The following is a 15,319-nucleotide window of genomic DNA, read 5'->3' as shown; positions in this document are numbered from 1 at the left end:
ACCTCTCTTTTCTCCTGCCTAATTTGCTTTTGCCTGCTGGGGAAAAGGGGTGAGGGGAGGCAACCTAAACCTGTTCCATTTGGGGCTAGCAGAAGAGCTTAAACCACAACAATAGTGGACATGAACAGAGGCTTCCAGGCACATGGTCACTGACATGCAGTCTTCCAGTACCCGAGGGGAGCCTACAAGAAGGCTGCAGAGAGACTGTTTACAAAGGCCTGCAGTGAAAGGACAAGGGGCAATGGCTTCAAATTAGAGAAAAGCAGATTCAGACTGGGTGTTAGGACAGGTTCTTTACTATGAGGGTGGTAGAAGACTGGAAAAGGTTGCACAGGGAGGTGGTTGGAGCCCCATCCCTGGAGATACTCTAAAGGGCTCTGGGCAACCTGATCTAGTCGAGGATGTCCCTGCTGACTACAGAGGAGGCTGGACTGGATGACCTGTGAAGTTTCCTTCCAACCCAGACCATTCTATGATTCTATATAAACAAAAAGCATAACATAATAAACTAAACTCTCCTCAGGAAGGTATGACTGTGGCTTAAGTGTGTGAACTTAACTGAATCTCCCTGCATTAAAAAAATGCTGGGTTTTTTTTTTCAGTTGGAAGCTAATTATAGCAGCCAGCTCCTTTAGCTTAAGCAGCTTGTAAAGCTCTTGCTAATACAGTGCTACAACAAGTACTGTAGCATGTTGGCTAGGAGTTAGGAAATTGGGATGCTCTCTTACATTATGTAGAAGGAGGAGGAAAGTACATCTTGGGCCTGTTTTGAGTTGTATTCAGTAAGTGGATTCCATTCATGAAGAAAGTGGAGTCTGCCACCCTTGCTTTCTGAGGCAGATGCAAGCTGAGCATCAGTGATTCAGAAGGCTCATTCAGATCTCATCCTTTGGAGCATTGTGGGTTTGAGGTTAGATATAAACTGCAGCGTAACAGTCCTGGTTTCCAGAACAACTTTGGGAACACTGGAGACTGCATGCAGTTTCCAGATAAATGGTATTACAGAGACCTTTGCATTTAAACATTTTCTTTATATATATATATTTACATTTATTTTGGTTTTTTTCAGACAGGAGGTGTGCCTCCAGCAAGTGCTGTTCCTCCTACAGGAGGTACTCCACCTGTCCCACAGCCAGGAGCAGCGTTTGGGATGGTGAGTCTCCTTTGTTACACTGCTCTCCTTTTTTCCACTCAACCCTCTACTTACCCTGTGTTCATTTGCAGCCCCCAGCTGGCACAGGTGTGCCCATGATGCCCCAGCAGCCAGTTATGTATGGGCAGCCTATGATGAGGCCACCATTTGGAGGTGCCGCTGGCCCTGGTGTACAGGTAAGTGCTGCTGCTAGAGGAATGCTTAATTGCTCTCCATTTCTCTAGGAAGTACCTTGTGTGTGTAGGCATTATCTTAGTTCAGTTCTAGCTGGAGGTCTGGAAATGACATTTCTTACACTCTCAGGTGCCTGGCTTGCAACATAGGATCACAGGATGTTAGGCATTGGAAGGGACCTTTGAACATCATCAAGTCCAGCCCCTCTGCCAGATCAGGACCACAGAACCTAGCACAGGGCACACAGGAACACAGCCAGATGGGGCTTGAAAGTCTCCAGAGAAGGAGACTCCACAACCGCTATGGGGAGCCTGTTTCAGTGCTCTGTGATCCTCTCAGTGAAGAAGTTCCTCCTCATGTTCAGGCAGAACCTCCTGTGCTGTAGTTACCCCTTGTCCTATCACAGGCTGCAAGTGAGCAGAGCCTGTCCCCTCCCTCTTGACACCCAGCCCTCAGATATTTATAAATATTTATGAATCCCCTCCTAGTCTTCTTCAGACTAAACAGCCCCAGGGCTCTCAGCCTCTCCTCACAGGGCAGTGCTCCAGTCCCTTAGTCATCCTGGTAGCTCTCTGTTGGATTCTCTCCAGCAGATCCTTGTCCCTCTTGAACTGGGGTGCCCAAAACTGGATGCAGATCACATTTGTTTAACTGCCTTGTGGGGATTTTTCAGTTCCCTTGTATGAGAGCAACGGAGCAGGTTTGAACAGTTTCCTACAGCTGACTACATCAACTGTCTGGTTTGGGGGGATGTTTGAGCAAAGCTCAAAGGGGAGCTGATGGGCGTTGCTCTTCCATTCAGAGCTGTTCAAAAATTTATTAGAGCTGCACTCAGCATCTCCCCTCCCAGCCCACCAAGAGGTTCCTGAGAAAATCAACCATCTGCTTATGACCAAGCTAAGGTCTCCAGTTTCTCATTAAATGCAATTTAGAGAATCATTTGGCTCTCTAGAGAGGAGAGTTGTGTGGAAATTCAAAAACTGATGGGGTTTTTTTGTGGAATAAGTGATGATTATAAGAATGCTACTACTATATAAATATGCTGTGTAAACAAAATAATGTAGTCATGTCTCTAGTGCATTTTGGACAGTTTATGTTACCAGTGTAGAGTAAGTTGCACTTAAATGCCAGCCACCAGGAATTTCAGGTGTACTCTGCAGCATTCACTCTGCACCTTGGTGCTTTACAGTATCACAGTGTGACTAAGGTTGGAAGAGACCCCAAGGATCATCAAGTCCAACCTGTCTCAGTAGACCTCATGACTAGACCATGGCACCAAGTGCCACGTCCAATCCCCTCTTGAACACCTCCAGGGACGGTGACTCCACCACCTCCCTGGGCAGCACATTCCAATGACGAACGACTCACTCAGTGAAGAACTTTCTCCTCACCTTGAGTCTAAACCTCCCCTGGCACAGCTTGAGACTGTGTCCCCTTGTTCTGGTGCTGGTTGCCTGGGAGAAGAGACCAACCCCTTCCTGTCTACAACCCCCTTTCAGGTAGTTGTAGAGGGCAATGAGGTCACCCCTGAGCCTCCTCTTCTCCAGGCTAAACAACCCCAGCTCCCTCAGCCTCTCCTCACAGGGCTGTGCTCAAGGCCTCTCCCCAGCCTTGTTGCCCTTCTCTGGCACGTTCAAGTGTCTCGATGTCCTTCTTAAACTGAGGGGCCCAGAACTGGACACAGGACTCAAGGTGTGGCCTAACCAATGCAGAGTCCAGGGGCACAATGACCTCCCTGCTCCTGCTGGCCACACTATTCCTAATGCAGGCCAGAACAGTTTAACAGTTGCTTAACTTCTGTCTGGGTCGACAACCCTAACACCATTCTGTCTTCCAGGGAGAGAGTGATCTGAAGCTATACTAATTAGAATATGCAGTGTCTGTAGCCTTATCCACTAAAGCAGCCAAACCTTGTTAACCCTATAGTGAGGGTGGAGTCTCAACAATGTTTGAGCAAAAGGGCAGCACACTGAAACTGCAGAAAAATGAGAACTTTGTATGCTTGCAATGTGCTTGTGTGAGAACCTACCTAATGCTTGTGTATCCTTCTCTGCTCTTTTGTTGTTGTTGTTCTTTTGGTTTTGGTTTGTTTTTTCCTGCCTTCCTGGCTGGGCTGTTAGCTTTCTCCAAGCCCAACTCCTGCTACTCAGAGTCCCAAGAAACCTCCAACAAAGGACCCATTAGCGGATCTTAACATCAAGGATTTCTTGTAAATGATAAAGGTATTCTGTGACTGCCTGCCTCAGCATGTTACAGCCTGGTACCTCTCTGGTAGAGAGGTGTAGATTAGGCCAGGAGATTGAATATGACTAACAGAATTGTAGCTGCAGAGATAGGTGGGAACATGCACTGATAATGCGGTGGTTTAAACAGGAAACAAAATTCTCTGTCCACACTTTTAATTTTAGCCTGAAAACTTGACTTTTGGCTACTTTTGTTTTCTTTTTACCAAAAGTTACCTTTAATCTATAACTTCCATTTTTGTCTTGTTTCCATTCATAGAATGGTTTGGGTTGGAAGGGACCCTAAAGATCATCTCGTTCCAACCCCCGCTGCCGTGGGCAGGGTCACCTTCCACTAGCCCAGGTAGCTCAAGGCCTCATCCAGCCTGACCTTGGAATACCTTCAGGGAGGAGGCATCCACAGCCTCCCTGAGTAACCTGTTTCAGTGTCTCCACTGTAAAGAAATTCTTCCTAATACCCTGTCCAAATCTTCCCTCCTCAAACTTAAAGCCATTGCCCCTTCTCCTGTCACTACAAGCCCTTATAAAAAGTCCCTTCCCAGCTATCTTTGGAAGGGGTTGAATCCAAGGGCTCCTGGCTTGGGGGTTTTTCCTTGCACTTTTGTTTGGATTTTGGTGGGGTTGGTTGGTTGGTTATTTGCTTTTTTGGTTTTTTTTTTCCCTCAAATTAATACTGAAACAGAGTCATAGCAGGGTACAAATACTGGGGACAAAGTGGTACTGAGGCTTGTTACAGTCTCAGAGGTGTGAAAACAGATTTGATACCATAGGTGTGAAGAGATCAAAAGATTGCTCTGAGGGTTTTGGAGGGGGATGTGAAGGGGGTCAGGTAGAAACATCAGACTGAATTGAAAACTCAAGCTATTTAAAAAATAATCATGCAGAACTAAGATAGACCTTTTATAATTAAGACTAGAATCATTTGCCAGGAGAGTCATTACCTATCTTTAAAGCCTATGTCATAAGTCCCTTTTCTTTCTTTCTTCCTGTAGCTTAGTTCTAAGCCTTCTTCTAAGTCCCCTTGGTGCTGGAATTAGCAGCAGTGGATGGCATCGGGTTGCTGTTAGCAGGGAGCACACAGTCCCACTTTCTACTTCTCCAAATTCCAGCCCCCAAGGAGGTGTACCTGGCACTTGGTAGACATGGCCAGGAGTGGAGGTGCACCTCCATTGTCAGGGACTTGCTGCTTTCCACTTGGGTTTATAGTAGCCAAGTTCATAACTGTCTGTGAGAAGCCTGCAGCTTCACTAAAAACTGGTAACAACTCCCTTGAGGTGTGAAGTGATGAGCAGATTTAGTGCCCCCCTCCTAGTAGATTTGGTGCCCTTCCTAGTAGATTTGAATCATAGAATCATACAATCAATAAGGCTAGAAAAGACCTCAGAGATCATCAAGTCCAACCTATCACCCAACACCTCATGACTAACTAAACCATGGCTTCAAGTGCCACATCCAATCCTTTTTTGAACACCTCCAGGGACAGTGACTCCACCACCTCCCTGGGCAGCACATTCCAATGGCCAATTACTCTTTCTGTGAAGAGCTTTCTCCTCATCTCGAGCCTAAACTTCCCCTGGCACAGCTTGAGACTGTGTCCTCTTCTTCCAGTGCTGGTTGCCTGCGTGCCCTGCCCCCTCCTAGGAGATTAGGTGCCCTTTCTAAAACATGCTTTAACTCACTATTCCAGCTTTCACTGACTACTTTTCTGTGTTCACAGCTGCAGTTTTTCTGACTGGATGACAAAAGAGAACCCCACCCCCCCCCCCATGAGTTTGGAACCTGCAAACGGACGCTCAAGAGTTTCAAAGTGAGCCACCAGTACCAAACCCAGCGCTTAACTCAGACTTTTCCTCCTGAAACGTGTAGCACAGCTGTGAAAGTGAACATTAGGAATGTGTACTACCTTAGCTGTTATCCCTCCCTCTGGAAATTTTGTGTACTTGGGTTATTTGTGTTTTAATGATTGAAAAAAAAAACAACAACAAACAACAAACCACCAACAAAAACAAACTGGATGTATGTTTCTGATGCCTTCTAGTGCTTTTCTGAACCTATCCCTCGGGGGCAGATGATGCAGCTGTTGTTTGGTGAGCCATTTGGAGCCATGTCTGTGATTTTCCTGGTTTTATTTATTTATTTATTTCTTACTTCTTTTTCTTTGGAAGGTTTCAATGTGTGTATATATATATATATATATATTATTTTGTTTTATTTTTTCTCTTGAGGACACCCTAAAACTTCCCTGGGATTCACTTTCTCCTTTATCTGTTACGAAACCTAGTGTGATAATACCAGATAGTAAGGAAAATATTTATGAAGTTGTGTGGAATACCTTTTTTTTGGGTTCTTCCTGATTTCCCCCTCCCTCTCCCAGTCACAGGACTCTCAGTTGTCGTGGAAAAATGGTTTATTTCTGTGGCACTGTAGATGTTAAGAGAATTTAAAGTAATACAAAAGTCAACTTCCATTACAAAGACCTTTTTTTTTTGTTTGTTGTTGGCTGATTTATCAAGAAGGAAAAAAAAAATCATGTCTGAAATAATACCATATTTATTCCTTGTTTTGAAAAATCCTCTAATTATTGGGAGTTTTGACACTTACAGTTGGCAGATTTGTCTGCTTCTTGCTAAATGCACTGAAAAAGGGAAACAAGAAAGGAAGTAAAGGGTCAGCTTCTCTCCATGTAGCTGGGGGCGGGGGGAAAGCAAAGCCCAACCATAGTTGTGCTGGCATTAAGGGATTGCAAATGTGAGAGCACTCTTTGGTATCTCTGTAGTCAGAACATTGCAGGTGATGTTGCTCATCTCTGTTTGGTTCTTCATCTCTTAATTTAGCGCTTACCTGTGTATGCCTTAGCCTAGTGTTTTACTCCATTGCCCCACCTGCGCTGTGAGTAGCTTTTTGTACTATTGGTGATTAGACTGAATTCTGATCCAGAGATCCATGCCCTTTACTGTGCAGATGTGTTTCTTTAATTATGGTTTGGGGTTTGTTTTTTTTAATTACTGTTTGTTCTCATACTGTTTTCTGCTGATGGCTTGGCGTAAAAGATCTCGACCCTTACAGTGAGGTCGCTGTTGATCAGTGTTTACAAGTGGCTTGGCAGTTCTCTGTAAAAGCATATCGGGTTGGAGAAGATACTCACCTGAAGTCTTTCAAATTAACTATTTACTCAATGTGTGGTACCATTAAAAGTGGTTGTATCTGAACTTGCTGTGGGGGATAACGTACAGCGTAACGGGAAAGGCCTATAAAAAAGCTGATCTCAAAATGGCTCTCCTTTGTATTTCAGTTTAAAAAGACCACCCCAAAACCAACAACAAGAAGAACAAAAAAAACAACCAACAAACCACCCCAGTGCATGTGTGCCCTCTGAGATGCAATAAACACCTTGATCAAAGTAAATGCCTTGTTGCCAGTTTCATGATCATTTAGATGTTGAGCGCATTAAATACACGTTTCCCCCCCCACACACACTCTCAAAGGGTATAGGTGCTGACACTGCTGAGTCTGCTGCTCAGGGTAATGACTTCTGATGACCTTCAAGCAGTAAAGGAGAGGTCCTTAAAAAGCCAGACTGAGCAGAATACAGAATTAACCAGGTTGGAAAAGACCTTTGAGATCATCAAGTCCAAACTATCACCCAACACCATCTAATCAACTAAACCATGGCACCAAGTGCCTCATCCAGTCTCCTCCTAAACACATCCAGTGTTGGTGACTCCACCACCAAGCCACAAATGGAGAGTGGGAGAGGAGACTTTTCTGCTTTGACCTATAACACCTCAGGAGGCTTCATTAAAAATATTCAGACCAGTTCATTAGCATCTCATTCAAATTAAGATGATGAACTTAATTCACTGAATTGCAAATGAATGCTTGAAATGTTCAGACTTTACGTGGCCCTGGGCAGCCTGATCTAGTGAGAGGTTTCCCTTTTCACTGCAGGGTTGGGTAAGATGACCTTTGAGGGTCCCTTGGGTTGGATAAGATGACCTTTGAGGGTCCCTTTTGACCTGATGCAGTCTGTGAGTGTTTCAAGGAGCCAAACCTCAGTGTGAGGGCTTTGCCAGGTACGTGGCCCTGCTATGTAGTGATTACCTTTTGTTGGCTTTGTCCATGTCCACAACCTAGGGTCCTCACTCTTCTTCAGTCTTCTGTAGATCCCATGGCCAACAGCTCTGTGCAGGTCTGCAATGTGTGTGGTACTTGGCAACCTGTGATGAAATAGAAGCCTGGACAGAAAGCAAGAAGAGCAAGAAGCCTGTGCAGTGTGGGATATAAAACCAGTCTATTTCCCCAGTATGCTGAGTAAGGCTAAACAGCAGAGATTCTTCTGCTCCCCATCACAGAGTTAAAATCTGGCTTGCAAGGAAAACAAGTGGTTGTCTTCTGGCCTGCAGACAAGAACATGTTCTTGTTATCCTCTGACTTATATCCTCCAGGCATGAATGCATCTGTGTCCTGTTGTGACTAACCACTTCTCAATACAAACTATAGAGAAGAGTGGGTGGAGAGGAGGGCTCCTATCTGTGGGAGGAAGAAACTGCCTCCTCTTGCATTTTTTTTTCATGAGGGGAGGACAAGTTTCAGACAGCTGATGTGTCCTTACTCAAACTCTTGCTGTTCTGGGTGCTGATTTCTTTAGAAATTGGCATTTCTGGCCACATGAGACTTCTGAAGCTCCCCATTAAGCCTTGGGTGCTTTAAGGAGTGGTGAACACCTGGAGAACATGGACTCAGTTTACTGTAAAGGTTTGAACAGCAACAAAAAGACCAACAAATTGTTCCTCAGAACTGATTCTGGTTTTGTTGTTTGTTCTTAGCAGTGTCTCCTCCTCTTCTTCCCCATTCATCTGCTGTTAACTTTAGTTTGCTTTATTTGAGATTTTTAGCAGTGTTTTTATCATGCATGCCTTTCAAAATGAATTGTAGCTTGGGTTGAGGGCTCCTGGATTGATGATGGTGTTTCCCCATGCAAAAGCCTGGATGATGAGAACTGAATTCACAGAATCAACCAGGTTGGAAGAGACCTCCAGGATCATCCAACCCCATCTGATCAACTAGACTATGGCACTAAGGGCCTCATCCCTTCATAAACACCTCCAGGGATGTCAGATCCACCACCTCCCTGGGCAGCCCATTCCAATGGGCAATCTCTTTCTGGGAAGAACTTCTTTCTGAGATCAAGCCTAAACTTCCCCCTGTGCAGCTTGAGACTGTGTCCTGTTGTTCTGACTTCTGAGATCCTGGGGACTACCTCAGCATTTCAGGCTGCTACCCTATCATCAAGTCTCAAGATTGATTAAGGCAAGTGTAAAGATTGGAGACTTTGCTTAAAAACCAAGCAGGAAAATTTAGAGCTGAGGGGGAGGAGTGGTAGATTGACTTTGTAAGTACATTTGAGACTTCAGTAATATGAAGTGCTGCTTATTGGTGGGTGATGACATCTAGTTCACCAGCCACAGCAGGTGTAATTTTGTCTTGTTGGCCTGACTCTTTGCTCCTGCCTCTCCTTCCCAATCTCTTAAGAGCTGCCTCCTCAGGCAGATTTGCATGGAGCCAGAAAAAAAAAGTCTAAGTAACTCTTAATGCCTGGAAAGGCCAAGTGAAACTTCTATCACAAGAAGTAGAATCCTAGACTTGTCAGGGTTGGAAGGGACCTCCAAGTATCTTCCAGTTCCAACCCCTATGCCATGGGCAGGGACACCTCACACTAGATCAGGTTGCCCAGAGCCACATCCAGCCTGGCCTTAAAAGCCTCCAGGGATGGGGCTCACCTCCCTGGGCAACCTGTGCCAGCGTCTCTCCACCCTCATGGTGAAGAACTTCTTCCTAACATCCAACCTGAATCTACCCATTTCTAGTTTTGCTCCATTCCCCCCAGACCTATCACTATCTAAAAAGTCCCTCCCAAGCTTTTCTGTAACCCCCTCCCAATCCTGAAGGCCATGATAAGATCTCTTCAGAGCCTTGTTTTCTCCAAACTGAACAATCCCAATTCTCTCAGCCTGTCCTAATACAAGACGTGCTCCAGCCCTCTGATCATCCTCATGGCCCTTCTCTGGACACCTTCCAGCACCTCCAGATCTTACTTGTAATAGGGGCTCCAGAACTGGACACAGTCCTCCAGGTGGGGTCTCACCGGAGTGGAGTAGAGGGGGAGAATCACCTCCCTCAACCTGCTGGCTACACCGTGGCAGGGACACAAAGATTATTATCTTTCTGTGAGTCAATCCTTCTTGATCAGATATTTCATTAAAAGAGAAAACCCTCTTTTCATGGATTGTGTATTGCTCGTGCTGTGAGCAGTGTGGGAAGTGGCAGACACCAAGTGGCAACGAGGGGACGCATTAGGGATTTCAGAGATGGGATTGCAGGAGGAGAGAGGCTAGACAAATTTTAAAGCAAACAGCACTGCCATTTTTTTTCTGTTCCAGATCTTGGCTCCTAAAGCTTTACCACCTCTTCCTTTTCCCTTAGTTAAACTTTGCAAATTATGTGGGTAGCAAAAGCCTTATGCTTGTTCTGTTGCCCAGGACATCTCTGAATGCAGTTATAGGTGTAAGAATAGTTGCCATTGGGAGCTGGCAAAGGGGGCAGAGCAGAAGCAAAAAGCAAGTGAAGAACTGTGTGCATAAGTGTGACAACTACTGCCAGGACTAAGGAGAGCAAACCTCTGGTGGTGTAGGGGAGCCTGTGAAGGGTCTCATAAATCATAGAATGGCTTGAGTTAGAAAGGACCTTAAGGATCATCTAGTTCCAACTTCCCTGCCAGGTTGCTCAAAGCCTCATCTAGCCTGATCTTAAAATGCTTTCAGGCATGAGGCATCCACAACTTCTCTGGGCAACCCCTTCCAGGGGCTCACCACCCTCATAGTAAGGAAATCTTTCCTAATGTCTAAATCGACCCTGCTCTAGTTTAAAACCATTGCCCCTTGTTCTATCACCACACGCCCTTATAAACAGGCCCTCTCCAGCTTTCCCCTAGGTCCCCTTCAAGTACTGAGAAGCTGCTATAAGGCCTCCCTGGAGCCTTCCCTTCTCCAGCCTGAAAATCCCTAACTGTTTCAGCCTGTCTTCACAGGAGAGGTGCTCTGGCCCTCTGATCATCTTTGTGGCCCTCCCCTGGACCCTCTCCAACAAATCCATGCCCTGTTGGAGAATCACAGAACCACAGCATGTTAGGGGTCAGAAGGGACCTTGAAAGCTCCTCCAGTCCAACCCCCCTGCCAGAGCAGGATCACCTACAACAGATCACACAGGAACACATCCAGGCAGGCTTTGAATATCTCCAGAGAGGGAAACTCCACAACCCCTCTGAGCAGCCTGTGGGTCCAGAAGATCCAGAGGAAGGCCACAAAGATGATTAGATGTCTGCCTTGCCACAGCACTGTAAAGCACCTACATCCAAATGTTCATGGTTGAAAGTGCTGAAGGTAGGCCCATAGTTCTTGAAATATGAGTTGGATTGGAATATGAGTTGGAAGGGATTTCTCTGTTTATCTCAATACCACAAATACCTGAAGTAGACTTATTGTTTTCTTTTCTCCTCTCTTCAGAGGAGAGGGAAAGCTGAGTCAGTCTGTCAGAGTTAAACTGGTAGTTTGAGAGGTTACTTATCAGAGGTTGGTGGGATCTGTGTCACAGAGTAGGAGGGATCCTTCTCTAAGCATGTCAGGGTCTTGAAATCATACAATGGTCCAGGCCAGAAGGGACCTCCAAATGTCATGCAGACTGACCTCCCTGCAGTCAGCAGGGACATCCTCAACTAGATCAGGTTGCCCAGAGCCCTGTCAAGCCCCACTTTGAATATCACCAGGGGAGAGGCCTCAAACTCATAGAATCATAGAATGGTCTGGGTTGGAAGGTCATCCAGTCCAACCACCTCTGCAGTTAGCAGGGACATCCCCAGCTAGATCAGATTGTCCAGAGCCCTGTCAAGCCTCACCTTGAATATCTCCAGGGAAGGGGCCTCAACCACCTCCCTGGGCAGCCTGTTTCAGTGTTCCACCCCCCTCATAGTGAAGAACTTCTTCCTGATATCCAATCTAAATCTGCCCTTCTCTAGTTTGAAGCCATTGCCCCTGGTCCTGTCACTGCAGGCCTTTGTAAACAGTCTCTCCCCACCCTTCCTGTAGTCCCCCCTCTGGAAGGCTGCTATCAGGTCTCCTCGGAGCCCTCGTCTTCCCATAGTCTTTGTTTTGCCCGGTCAGATCTGGAAAGAGCATTGCACTGAGGAGGGAACAGAGAAATGGGCTAGGATGGGTGCACTAGGGAATGGTGTGGGGGATAGGTGGTGTCTTCTTCAGCCTGCAGGTTGTCTGTACTTGAAGGAGTGGTGTGGGTGATGAAGCAGTGGGGGTACAGTGACTGCAGGGAGTAGGCAGCCCTGAAAGCTGCAGCAAGCCTGCAGCTTCGTATTGCCAGCAAACAGATTTCATGCACAAGAGTAAGGTACAGGTGCAAGCAGCCACCAGGCTTTAAAAGAAGCAGCATTTCATCCTCCCAAGAGTGTCTGTGTATAAATAAAGGGCATTTTGTAAATTCTACTTGAATGCAAGAGTGGGACAAGTTAAGCACTAAAGTGAATTGCAAGACTGTGCTTTATGTATCTATAAAGTGTCTATAATTAGACCTGTTCAACCTGGGTTGATCAATGAAGAGAGGTTTCAGTGATCCTTCCTTACTGTCATAATCCCACACTGGCTCCAGCCAATTGGAAGAGCAGTTGGAAAACCTTGAAATTTGGCTTTATTCTGGAAAAAAAAATGGAGAAGAAGAATATTGAAACATGGAGGTGCTGGAAGGTGTCCAGAAATGGGCCACAAGGATGTTCTGATGGCTGGAGCTCCTCTCCTGTGGAGACAGACTGGGCAAGCTAGGATTGCTCAGTCTGGAGAAGAGAAGGCTATGAAAAGATCTTACTGTGGACTTCTAGTTATCTAAAGGGGGCTACAGGAAAGCTGGGGAGGGACTTTGTAGGGTGTCAGGGAATGGCAGGACCAGGGGGAATGAAACAAAACTTGAAGTCCTGGAACAAATGGAACAAAACTGATGTCCTAACAGATTGGATGTTAGGAAGAAGTTCTTCACCATGAGGGTGGTGAGACACTGGAATAGGCTGCCAAGAGAGGTGGTCAAAACCTCATCCCTGGAAGGTTTTAAGGCCAGACTGGATGTGACTCTGGGCAACCTCATGTAGTGTGAGGTGTCCCTACCCATGGCAAGGGGGTTGGAACTAGATAATCCTTGAGGTCCCTTCCAACCCTAACGATTCTATGACTCTATGGAGAAACAGGTTTAGTACATTAGCAAAGGAAGAAATGGGGAAATAATTAATGATACTGAGACCACCATACTGTATACATGAGATTGTTTAACTATATGAATTCTGTCTCAGGTATTGGATTGTCTTTGAGTCTACTGATCTCATTTGAATCACAGAATGCACAAATCACCTGCTGTTGTTCACAAGATTTCAACCACTTTGAGGGTTTAACCTTTCCACTTTTACAGGAGAAACAAGTTTTAGGAGCTCTTTTAGGAGCTCTTTTAGGGGCATGCCTTTGGGATAGAGTGCACCATACCCTTTGTGCTTAGAAGAGATTTCCAGCAGTGTGCTGAAATCACAGAGTCACAGAGTCACAGAAACATTCAGGTTGGAAAAGACCTTCAGGATCACCAAGTCCAACCAATAACCCTACTCTGCAAAGTTCACCCCTAAGCCATGTTCCCAAGTACCACATCCAAACCACCTTTAAACACATCCAGGCTTGATGACTCAGCCACCTCCCTGGGCAGCACATTCCAAGGCCTGACCACTCTTGCTGTGAAAAAAATTCTCCTAATGCCCAGTCTAAACCTACCCAGTCACATCTTGAGTCCATTCCCCTAGTTCTATCACTAATTACCTGTGAGAAGAGACCAGCACCAGCCTCTCCACAACCTTCTTTCAGGTAGCTGTAGAGAGCAATGAGGTCTCCCCTCAGCCTTCTCTTTTCCAAACTCACCATCCCCAGCTCCTTCAGTCACTCTTCTTACGATTTATTCTCCAGCTCATCTCTACCCCATTCTGACTGTATCTAACACCTGCCTAGCATCCCTGCTGCTCAAGGATGACCAAACACACTGAGCATTGGTCAGCCTTGTATTTTGCAGGACATGAGCTGTCCTGATTTGAACTGTCTGTATAACTATATAATATATGTGTAAATAAATACAGACAACACTTTGCAGGCAGGTAGCGACTTTGCATTTCTGCTTGTGTCCTGTGCCACCAGCACTGCAGTTCTCTTTGTGTTTCTTCTGTGAACCTTTGCAGCAGTGTGACCAAACCCCTTTCCCATAGCTTGATGCAGCGCTCTCATTTCAGCAGTGGTATGGAGGGGGATCCAGCTGCTTACCTCATTAGCTTTCTTGAAGATCTGAATTTGCTTATAAGGCCCTTGGCTCCAAGGTAAGTCACACTGGAAATTTGTTTCTCTCTCAAAATATTTGAGTGCCTGTGATGCCTGTGGGATAGCTAAAATATTTCACTCTCTAAGGCATGGTCTGGGCCCAGACAGGGAGAGAAGCAAAGCAGCATTCAATACACCATAGCTAATTTTTAATAGGCACAAAAGCTCCATTAACTCCAATTGCATAGACAACATCCAGCAGTGCATCTGGTTTGGTGCATGGGCTGGTTTTAATATCTTCCTTAACTTGTATGAAATTAAATTAGACTAAGTTATTTTGCTTAATGGACTTCTATTTGTGTTTTAAAATCCAAGATACATAGATGAAATCACCTTCCTATTACCATGGACCTCAGAGAGAGCTGATTCCCAGCTCTTAACCATGAGACCACGTCAAAGATTCTGTTCTTTTTTTCAAGGTGATGGAAATAAATTCCATAGTGCCAGCAAGCAGACTTTTCTATTTAAAGGCTCAGATATGGTTCAGGATGCTGAGTAGTAATTATAACATTAACTCATGTGTGTGCATCTAAGTCTGTAATGCTCCACACCGGTTTTAGTCCAAGATAATACCAAGTAAACAGCAGCTCCCATAACTGTTACTGAAGGACAGGTAAATAAGTTATTTCCTTAAGCCTTCCTGGTTTTTCCAGAGGCTGGTCTCTTCAGTTGTCTAGAAGAGGTGCACCTTGTAGTTCCTAACTGAAGTTGGATGATCAGAGGGCTGGAGCACCTCTCCTATGAGGACAGACTGAAAGAGTTGGGGCTGTTCAGTCTGGAGAAGAGAAGGCTCTGAGGTGACCTAATTGTGGCCTTCAGTATCTGAAGGGGGCCTACAAGAAGGCTGGGGAGGGACTTCTCAAGATGTCAGGCAGTGATAGGAACAGGGGGAATGGAATGAAGCTGGAGGTGGGGAGATTCAGGCTGGAGGTGAGGAGGAAGTTCTTCCCCATGAGAGTGGTGAAGCCCTGGAATGGGTTGTCCAGGGAGGTGGTTGGGGCACTGTCCCTGGAGGTGTTTAAGCCCAGGCTGGATGAGGCTCTGGCCAGGCTGATCTAGTGTGGGCTGTCCCTGCCCATGGCAGGGAGGTTGGAACTAGGAGATCCTTGTGGTCCCTTCCAACCCTGACTGATACTAAGTATTTTATCTCTCTACAACTCCCTGAAGGGAGGTTGGAGCAAGGAGGGGGCAGCCTCTTCTCCTTGGTGTTGAGCGACAGGACCAGAGGAAATGGTTTCAAGCTGTGCCAGGGGAGGTTCAGGCTGGATATTAGGAAATATTTCTTCACT

At 45.8% G+C, this 15,319-nt stretch overlaps 1 protein-coding gene across 1 annotated transcript in view; it reads left to right on the top strand.

Annotated features, from left to right (window-relative positions):
- SNAP91 (synaptosome associated protein 91) overlaps window positions 1-5,328 on the top strand; it is an 80,822-nt gene extending 75,494 nt beyond the window's left edge. Inside the window, exons 27-30 of the mRNA XM_054162558.1 lie at window positions 1,070-1,153; window positions 1,225-1,329; window positions 3,448-3,549; window positions 5,288-5,328. Of these exons, the coding sequence (XP_054018533.1) occupies window positions 1,070-1,153; window positions 1,225-1,329; window positions 3,448-3,540 (282 nt within the window). The 3' untranslated portion in view covers window positions 3,541-3,549; window positions 5,288-5,328. The remainder of the gene's footprint in view (window positions 1-1,069; window positions 1,154-1,224; window positions 1,330-3,447; window positions 3,550-5,287) is intronic.
- Window positions 5,329-15,319: the final 9,991 nt, after the last annotated feature.

Source organism: Dryobates pubescens, chromosome 6, assembly GCF_014839835.1.
Source record: "Dryobates pubescens isolate bDryPub1 chromosome 6, bDryPub1.pri, whole genome shotgun sequence".
Classification (NCBI taxonomy): Eukaryota; Metazoa; Chordata; class Aves; order Piciformes; family Picidae; genus Dryobates; species Dryobates pubescens.
Note: the sequence above shows the minus strand (reverse complement) of the source record. Positions and strands in the feature narration are given on the sequence as shown.